Here is a 9,844-nt window from a genome sequence, read left to right as displayed (position 1 = left end):
ATTGAAAACATTGACTACAAAAATGTGTTGGATAATCCAGAACTTTGGATAAGCGAGTCTTGGATAAGTGAGACTCTACTGTATATGGCAATGCAGATCCAGCCTACATTGCCATGTCACACAATTTTATAATATAGTTTAGCTGCATTGATCTGTATTATATGCCATATGATACTATATATAACTGCATTGATCTGTATTATATGAGTCTGCATTGATCTGTATTATATGCCATATGATATTATATATATTATATTCAGGATTATATGGCAGTGTAGATCTGGCCTGAGGAAATCTTACCCAGGTGTTGTCTGAAGCCTCCAGCTGGTCCAATGGAACATGCAGAAGGCAGGAGCAGAAATCAATTCAGTGTGTCTTTCAAGTACAGAGCATGGGTATTATATAGAGAATTTGTATGCATTTGGGAACATGAGAAACCGAGGCGATTGGTGCAGTGCCGGAATCCGCAATTCCATTGGTCCAAAAGTGAATTAATTACAGTTAGTGGCTGGTGCAAATTGGGATCCACAATCGTATTGATTCAAAAGTGCATTCATTTGAATTAATAGCCAAAAAAAAGGGAGGAAGGGGGGACTTTCTTAAGAAATACGAACAGGATTGATCTCGCAAACCTCAGCAGTAGAACAGTGAGCACCCAAAGAACAATTTGTAAATTGTTTTGAAAACACTTGATAATAGGAATGAGACTTTGCTGTTCTTAGTTTGCTGCTTATCTCATTTTGGTTTTCTATTGTTGTTGGATGGATACAAAGCCTCGTCTTTCCCGAGAACCAAATCTGTAAAGGGAAAAGAACGGTGTGTTCTCCTCTTTAGCTTTTTGATAGTTTGTATAGTTCACTTATAAACATTTTGAAGCTCTGCATTCCATGTTGGCTATAAAATATTTTGACAAGTACTTTTCTTCTTTCCAGTTACTTGTAGAAGTGTAGGAGGCCTTAATATGCAGACTGAGGTCCAAACACGAGTATCGTATTACAGTAGAGTCTCACTTATCCAACATAAACAGGCCAGCAGAAGTGAATATGGATAAGCGAATATGTTGGATAATAAGGAGGGATTAAGGAAAAGCCTATTAAACATCAAATTAGGTTATGATTTTACAAATTAAGCACCAAAACATCATGTTATACAACAAATTTGACAGAAAAAGTAGTTCAATACGCAGTAATGCTATGTAGTAATTACTGTATTTATGAATTTAGCACCAAAATATCACGATATATTGAAAACATTGACTACAAAAATGGGTTGGATAATCCAGAATGTTGGATAAGCGAGTGTTGGATAAGTGAGACTCTACTGTATTACATTTCCCTTTATTGGGCCCTTCCACACAGCCATATAACCTCGAATATCAAGGCAGATAATGCACAACCTAGCAAATGCAAATGTGAGTAGATCAATAGGTATCATTCCAGTGGGATGGTAACGGCGCTCCATGCAGTCATGCCAGCCACATGACCTTGGAGGTGTCTACGGACAACGCCGGCTCTTGGGCTTAGAAATGGAGATGAGCACCAACCCTCAGAGTCAGATATGACTAGACTTAGGGGAAAACTTTTACCTAACCCTTTCAACCAAGCACAAGTTGTTCTGATGGTTCTGTTTTTTTGGTGTCTATTGAAGACTTCAGCTGCATTTTTCCATCGCACAAATAGTTTAGCAACCAATGCACCAAGCTGCTCATCACCACCAGTTTCTCCTCCAAACACCACACTTCTTCAACTTTAACCAACCGCTTGGATGAGGGGGGGGGGGGGAAGAAAAGGGTCTGAGGCTGTTGGGAATTGTGGGAGTTGAAGTCCAAAACACCTAGAAGGAGGTCCTAAGTTTGCCCATGCCTGATCTAAAAATAATGTGTTTCATCCAGGAATCCCTGGAGTTGGGAGTCCACCTTGCACAAGTTCTATACTTTTCCTAGCTCTATGGGCTGTCAGCGTCCAAGCCCCGCCCCTTAAAAGTGACAGGCCTGGCCGGAAGGCCTAGTCTCCCCTCGAAGCGGGTTTCGCGTGACTGCCTCTTTCCTTCAAGACTTGAGACACAGAACGCGACTCAGCGGAGGAAGGCAAGGGCCCTTGGCCTTCCCTGCGAGGGGCGCCGGGGCCTGCTCCCCTTTTCCTACCTCTCTCCTTTCTTTCCCTTCGCTGACCTCGCGATGGGTGAGTATGTCGAGGCCTCATTCGGTGTCTCTCTCCCTCAAGGCGCCCCCCCCTTCCTTCAGCACAACCCTGCGAGGTAGGCCTTGTACACTGACATATAGTCCAGTTTCTGGATCCAGATTATCTACCTTGAACAGAATTCTATGGCAGTGTATATAATCCAGTCTGAGGCCCCATCCACACTGCTTAATAAAATCCCACATTATCTTCTTTAATCTGGAATATTACTGTTTGGGAATGCTAGGCAGTGTAAAGCTGTCTACAAAACGTCTTAGAAATAAATGTTGTCTTATAATTTAATAGGGCCCCCCTGGTGGTGCAGTGTGTTAAAGTGTTGAGTTGATGGACTTGCGGACCAAAAGGTTGCAGGTTCGAATCCAGGGACCGGGGTGAGCTCTCGCTGTTAGCCCCAGCTTCTGCCAACCTAGCAGGTCGAAAACATGCAAATGTGAGTAGATCAATAGGTACCACTCTGGCAGGAAGGTAACAGCACCCCCGTAGTTATGCTGGCCACATGACTTTGAAAGTGTCTACGGACAACGCTGGCTCTTCAGCTTAGAAATGGAGATGAGCACCAACCCCCGGAATTGGACTCAACTAGACTTTATGTCAAGGGGAAACCTTTATTAATCTGTTACATAGCAGGGGATGTCATTTAAACGGATCAGTACATACAGTGGTGGGAGTCCCCGGTGGCGTAGCATGGTAAAGCGTTGAGCTGCTGAACTTGCGGACCGAAAGGTCCCAGGTTCGAATCCGGGGAGTGGAGTGAGCTGTTAGCCCCAGCTTCTGTCAACCTAGCAGTTCGAAAACATGCAAATGTGAGTAGATCAATAGGTACTGCTTCGGCAGGAAGGTAACGGTACTCCATGAGGTCATGCCAGTAGCCACATGATCTTGGAGGTGTCTATGGACAATGCCGGCTCTTCAGCTTAGAAATGGAGATGAGCACCAACCCCCCAGAGTCGAACATGACTGGACTTAATGTCAGGGGAAAGCCTTTACCTTAATTTAATATTTCTTGCAATCGTTACTGAGGAATTATTTGGTAAAAATATTTTATACATCTGGTTTGTTTTCCAGATTCAAGTGACCGTTCTCCTGATGAAGGATTAGAAGACGATTTCAGTGTTGTAAATAAAAAAGCAGTGGAGCAACTAACAGAAGGGCTGATTTCTCATTATGTACCTGATCTCCAGCGGTCAAAACTAGCTTTAAAAGAGCTAACGTACGTACAGCTATAAAATGAAGTGCATGCATTGAGATCTTTTTGTGCCTTTCAGTCATGAATGGGTTGTGTAGCCTGTATTTAGATGTCAGAATGAGTCTCCTTTTTGATTTGACCTTTCTGTTCAAAGATCACAAGGATGATTTAGTTCTGTATAGATCTAAACTTACTGAGCCCCTGGCGGTGCAGCGGGTTAAACCGCTGTGTTGCTGAACTTGCTAACCGAAAGGTCAGTGGTTCAAATCTGGGGAGCGGGGTGAGCTTCTGCTGTTAGCCCCAGCTTCTGTCAACCTAGCAGTTCGACAACATGCAAATGTGAGCAGATCAATAGGTACCACTCTGGCAGGAAGGTAACGGCACTCAATTCAGTCATGCCGGTCATATGACCTTGGAGGTGTCTACAGACCGTGCCGGCTGTTCGGCTTAGAAATGGAGATGAGCACCAACCCCCAGAGTCGGACATGACTAGACTTAATGTCAGGGTAAACCTTTATCTTTACTTAGATCTAAACTTTTAGCACTGTTTCAGCCTATTCTTCTCCAAATACTTGAAAGAGCTACTTTATCTTCACTATTAGTCCGCATTCCTAAAAGTAAATGTGTCATTCTGTTCTGAACTATGTGTAACTTGATTTCAAAGTGCATTTAAAATATTGTGTTCTTTCAGACAGAACCAAGAAGTACTCCTAGAAACTCTTCAGCAAGAAATCTCAAAATTTAAAGAATGTAATTCTGTTCTTGATATCAATGTATTGGTAAGTCGCTTCTGGCAGTTTTGTTTGTTTAATTAAACATTATGTACTTAGTTTCCACAGTGTATAAAAACACTGCATTAGAAAGACTGTTATAAATTGGAAACATAGCATAGGATAAAATTTGATTTTGTTCAACTTAAAGCTTAACTTCTCAATCAGAAGGTTAACATTTCACATACTGCATTTAGGGCTATAATATTGCTTGACATGTCTGCCATGGGCATGGGGGCTTTTAAATATATTTATTCCATACTTTGTTATGCACAGAATAAAAAAGGTTAAAATATATATCTTCAATAATACCAATATTAAAGAACAGAAAATAAGACTGCAATGAAATAAAAGCTGATTGTTCTCAAACAAAGATTTAAACTGGGTTGCTGTGAGTTTTCCGGGCTGTATGGCCATGTTCCAGAAGCATTCTCTTCTGACGTTTCACCCACATCTATGGCACGCACCCTCAGAGGTTGTGAGGTCTGTTGGAAACTAGGCAAGCGGGGTTTATATATCTATGAAAGGTCCAGGGTGGGAGAAAGTACTCTTGTCTGTTTGAGGCAAGTGTGAATGTTGCAATAGGCCACCTTGATTAGCATTGAAAACCTTTGCAGCTTCAAAGCCTGGTTGCTTCCTGCCTGGGGGAATCCTTTGTTGAGAGGTGTTAAAACATATATTGATTTGGTTGGAAGTGAACCATGCTTGCCCTTTAAAGGACTGACAATAAATATGTGGGATGAATAAGGTCTAGGGATATAAAATTAAAGATTCAAGGTTTTTTCTAACTATTTAGTATTTGGAGAAGGACCATGCATTCTCATTTTAACAACCCAATAATAAATAAATATGTCTACTCAGGTTAAGTTTTGTTGAGCCAATTGGACTTATTCCTACTGATGAAGTACATGTAAGATGGCAATTTTACACTTATTTCATATTTCAGGTCAGTTCTGTTTAGTTGATTACATTTTTTTAAGTTACTGAAATCTGTTGTGTGGAACAAATGTATTTGGACCAACTCCCACTGTATTCTTATATTTTTTCCCCAAAGTTTTCAGAAGCAAAGCATTATCATAATAAGTTGGTCAACATTAGAAAAGAAATGATGATGCTCCATGAGAAAACATCAAAATTGAAAGTGAGTATTGTTTCTTTTCTTTTCTTTTCTTTTTCTTTTTGTTTAACAAAGATGGAAAAAGCAGTCTTGTCTTAGGTAAAGATGCGGCTTGTAGGTTTCCAAGTATTCAAAGTCAAATGCGGTAATTTGAAGTTTATTTATTTATGATATTTCTATCTTGCCTTTCTCCACCCTAAAGGGGACCCAAGGTGGCTATAATCTTTATATGAATGGAGACTTAATGATTTACAGAAAAAATGGCTCTTAATATTGTAATCAATTAAAAATATTTCATAGTAAACATGTATAGCATTAAGAGAGATTAGGTCTCTAATGAATTAAGACTTGCTTGCCTGCAATCAAGGAGGCGTCATAGAAGCATCCACTAAATGCCGGCAATGTCTGGTTCTGTCTGCTTGATATATCAAGAGTTGTTGTTTTCATTGTGTTCTTTCACATTCCCTGCTTACGACGACTCTGAGGAAAACATATCATGGGATTTTGTGGGGCAAGATTTGTGCCTTTGCCTTCCCCTGAGGCTGAGAGAGTATGATTTGTCCAAAGTTTCCATAATTGAGCAGGGATGCTAACCCTGGACACCATGCTGAAACCACTACATCAATAGCTAAAAAAACTATCTCAGGAATCCTGGGAGATTAAAGTGTGACTATAAACTGTGAAGTAACATTATTTTTGCCTTCAGCTCACTCACATAACTTCCTACCATCCCACTCTTTCAGAAAAGAGCCCTCAAACTCCAGCAAAAGAGGCAGAAAGAAGAACTAGAGCGGGAGCAGCAACGGGAGAAAGAGCTCGAACGAGAGAAACAATTAACTGCCAAACCAGCCAAAAGAACATAAAAGCCGGACATGTAGTGACTTGTTGTGCTGCTAAGGACATTCTCTGGACTGGCTGGAAAAGCGGTGTTATACCTCGTATCCAGATATATATATTTTCTTGCTGAGAAGCCAATTTGTACAATATGAATAGCTTGTGATTGTTGTTGCCATACACTGGAAGGTGGGTAGGAGCTTGAGGTTTCAATAATGTTTTTGGTTAATGCTGTGCTGCATGATATTGTCATGTCAGATGTTCTGCAGAACTGGAGTAAAACATTTATGTCTGACTTTTACAGTATCTCAAAACGGTCTGAAGTTGGGGTATACAGATCCCATTTAGTTGTTTTCCTTATTGGCTTACTTTGTTTACTGGACTCTTTTTCTTAAGTCTGGTTCTCCTTTGACTGTCGTCATGGATAGAAGGATATAATCAATACTCTCTGAACAGATAGAATGCAAGTGGAGGCTTTGAGCCTCACATTTTCAGTGGATTATTTTGTTTAGTTAAACCTTTTATTTATTTAAATGTTGTGCACCTCACAATTCAGAGTGGCAATTGCTAAAAATTATTCTCAATTAAAAATGCGCAAGGCTTTTCAATGCTAATCAAGTGGGTCAATTGCAACATTCACACTTGCCTCAAATAGACAAGAGTTTTTTCTCCCATCTTAGACCTTCGACAGATATATAACTTCACTGTATGCCTGGCCCTACATTAAGAGTAGGGGGTTCCCATAGGCATGGCCTTACATTGAGATCAGGGGGTCCTCTATATGCCTGGCCTTACATTAAGAGTAGGTGGTCCCCTGTATGCCTGGCCTTACATTAAGAGTAGCAGGTCCCCATAGGCATGGCATATTAAGAGTAAGGGGTCCCCATAGGCATGGCCTTACATTAAGATGGGGGGGGCTGTATGTCTGGCCTTACATTAGAGTAAGGGGTCCCTATAAGCATGGCCTTACATTAAGATCAGGGGTCCCCTGTATGCCTGGCCTTACATTAAGAACAGGAGATCCCATATGCCTGGCCTTACATTAAGAGTAGGGGGGTCCCATGTATGCTTGGCCTTACATTAAGAGTAGAGTGTCCATTTTATGCCTAGCCTTACATTAAGAGTAGCGGGTTCCCATAGGCATGGCCTTTCATTAGGAGTAGGGGGTCCCCATAGGCATGGCCTTACCTTAAGATCAGTAGTCTCCGGTATGCCTGGCTTTACATTAAGAGTAGGGGTCCCCTTAGACATGGCCTTACATTAAGAGTAGGTGGTCCCCATAGGCATGGCCTTACATTAAGAGTAGGGGGTGCCCTGTATGCCTAGCCTTACATTAAGAGTAGGAGGTCCTCTGTATGCCTGATCTTACATTAAGAGTAGGGGCTCCCCTATATGCCTGACCTTACATTAAGAGGAGGGGGTCCTCTGTATACCTGGCATACAGGGGACCCTCTACTCTTAATGTAAAGCCAGGCATACAGTGGACCCCCTGTTCTTAATATAAGGCCAGGCATACAAGGGACCCCCTGCTCTTAATGTAAGGCCATGCCTATGGGGACCCCCTACTATTAATGTAAGGTGATGCATATTGGGACCCCCTTTCTTAATGTGAGGCCAGGTAGACCTTTGTCACTTCTGACCCACTGCTTTCGGCTTCACTCCCGTGTTCTGCGCCTGAAATCCCTGAGACCTCCTGTTGGGCGCCGTCTCCATTGGCCAAGATAGAACCTTCTGCATGGATCTGAACATGACTGTTCCTGCTTCGAAGCATTTGTCACACAAAGCAAGTAGGTCTTTTCACAATTTAAAAGGAAGGTGTTCCTGTGTTTAATCCGAGAAGAGGATTAACCACAAGTTGAAACACAGTACAACAACTGTGTGAAACATGAACAGGAAACACACGTGATCATAAACACATTTTGAATTTTTGCAGGGATGGCTGGTTCTTCTCTCTGAATGAAATGCTACCCACTGTGGGGAATGAGCAGCAAAAAGGGCAGCTTCAGAGAAAGAGATCCACGCAGAGGAGCCCTGGAGACATTGTGTGACCAGCCTCCAAGGCCGCCTTGCACACACACACACACACACACACACACCTAATGGCCCCACACAGATCCCCCCCCCCCAATAGACTAGGAACTCACACGCCAGGGATTGATCTTTGTAAGTGCCTCGAACTTTGAAAACATTGACTACAAGAATGTGTTGGATAATCCAGAACGTTGGATAAGTGAGACTCTACTGTATTTCGCATGTTTGTACCTTTGAGTGCTTTGTGAGACTCTCCAGAAGATGGTGGTAGGGTATAAATAAAGTTTATTATTATTACAGTAGAGTCTCACTTATCCAACGTTCTGGATTATCCAACGCATTTTTGTAGTCAATGATTTCAAAACATTGTGATATTTTGGTGCTAAATTCGTAAATACAGTAATTACTGCATAGCATTACTGTGTATTGAACTACTTTTTCTGTTAAATTTGTTGTATAACATGATGTTTTGGTCCTTAATTTGTAAAATCAAAACCTAATTTGATGTTTAATAGGCTTTCCCTTAATCCCTCCTTATTATCCAACATATTCACTTATCCAACGTTCTGCTGGCCCTTTTATGTTGGATAAGTGAGACTCTACTGTATATGGCAGTATAGGCATATAATCCAGTTAAAAGCAGATAATCTCGATTTTATATGGAATTATGGGTGTTCACTCTTTAATTTCCTGGCTTGCAGAGACTAGCAATAAAAAGGAATGGTATGTACTCAGGAGTGCTTTTAGATTTAGATCCAAGAATGCAAAGACATGGTACTCTGCATGTGCTCAGGAGCTCTCTGATTACTTTAAAAATGTTTTTATTAGGTTTCAGTAAAAAAAAAATACTTAATCCAAAAGGACAAAGAAAAAGGACACACTTAAACCAAACTTCCTTCTCTTTGAGGTCCTTAATCTGGCATTTCCACTTGGTGAATACTCAAATGCTTCTCTGAGGCGCCTTCCACATTGAAATGGTCTGATTTCCTGGCTCAGGAATGAACATAAATAAATAAAAGGGCGCTCTGTACGCGCTCAGAAGCCATTTCCTTCCCAAAAAGGGGCGGGTCTTTTTTGCCCCGCCTCGCCCTGAGCAGCCGCTCTTGCGCCACTGCCTTGGAGCGGGCGAGGCCCCGGAGGGAAGCAGGGAAGGGGACTCTGGAGGGACGCCAAGCCGGGAAAGGAACCAGAGCGGCGGGCGAGTTGGTGGTCTCCTCCCGGCAAGGGCGCCCCCTTCCCACCTAAGCCCAGGTAAGCAGGCAAGGCTGGCACCTGCTGGTCCCATCCTCACTTTGATCCAAGAATAAGTTTGTTGGGAGCTGTGAGCCGCTTTGAATAGTAATAACAATACTCAGTTTGCTCATCAGTATAAAAGCAGCAATAATAATGTAATATTGCTAATAATACTGTCAATATTGATGATAATAATGATCATAATTGTCATGATACTGACCATAATAAGACCGATATTATTAATATTATTATTAAAGCATGCCATTAGCTCTGTATTGACTTGAGAGTCATATTGTAGTACAGTAGAGTCTCACTTATCGAAGCTAAACGGGCCGGCAGAAGCTTGGATAAGCGAATATCTTGGATAATAAGGAGGGATTAAGGAAAAGCCTATGAAACATCAAATTAGGTTATGATTTTACAAATTAAGCACCAAAACATCATGTTATACAACAAATTTGTCAGAAAAAGTAGT

The 9,844-nt window shown here is 41.6% G+C and overlaps 1 protein-coding gene across 1 annotated transcript; it reads left to right on the top strand.

The window, feature by feature from the left end:
* The first annotated feature begins 1,834 nt into the window (after positions 1–1,834).
* Positions 1,835–6,719, top strand: bloc1s6 (biogenesis of lysosomal organelles complex 1 subunit 6). Its single transcript, XM_062962961.1, has 5 exons — positions 1,835–2,180; positions 3,264–3,408; positions 4,076–4,163; positions 5,209–5,295; positions 6,015–6,719. The coding sequence occupies exons 1-5, from the start codon at positions 2,177–2,179 to the stop codon at positions 6,132–6,134; spliced, it is 444 nt and encodes a 147-aa protein (XP_062819031.1). The 5' UTR covers positions 1,835–2,176; the 3' UTR covers positions 6,135–6,719.
* The last annotated feature ends 3,125 nt before the right edge of the window (positions 6,720–9,844 follow it).

Source organism: Anolis carolinensis, unplaced genomic scaffold, assembly GCF_035594765.1.
Source record: "Anolis carolinensis isolate JA03-04 unplaced genomic scaffold, rAnoCar3.1.pri scaffold_11, whole genome shotgun sequence".
Classification (NCBI taxonomy): Eukaryota; Metazoa; Chordata; class Lepidosauria; order Squamata; family Dactyloidae; genus Anolis; species Anolis carolinensis.
The sequence above is the reverse complement of the archived record's forward strand: the minus strand, read 5'-3'. Positions and strand labels throughout refer to the sequence as shown.

Bases quoted from the DNA above. Each gene is read 5' to 3' on its own strand.
- bloc1s6 (XM_062962961.1), top strand. The intron at 4,164-5,208 runs GTAAGTCGCTTC...TTTTCCCCAAAG, and splicing joins TTCTTGATATCAATGTATTG to TTTTCAGAAGCAAAGCATTA. The intron at 5,296-6,014 runs GTGAGTATTGTT...CCACTCTTTCAG, and splicing joins AGAAAACATCAAAATTGAAA to AAAAGAGCCCTCAAACTCCA.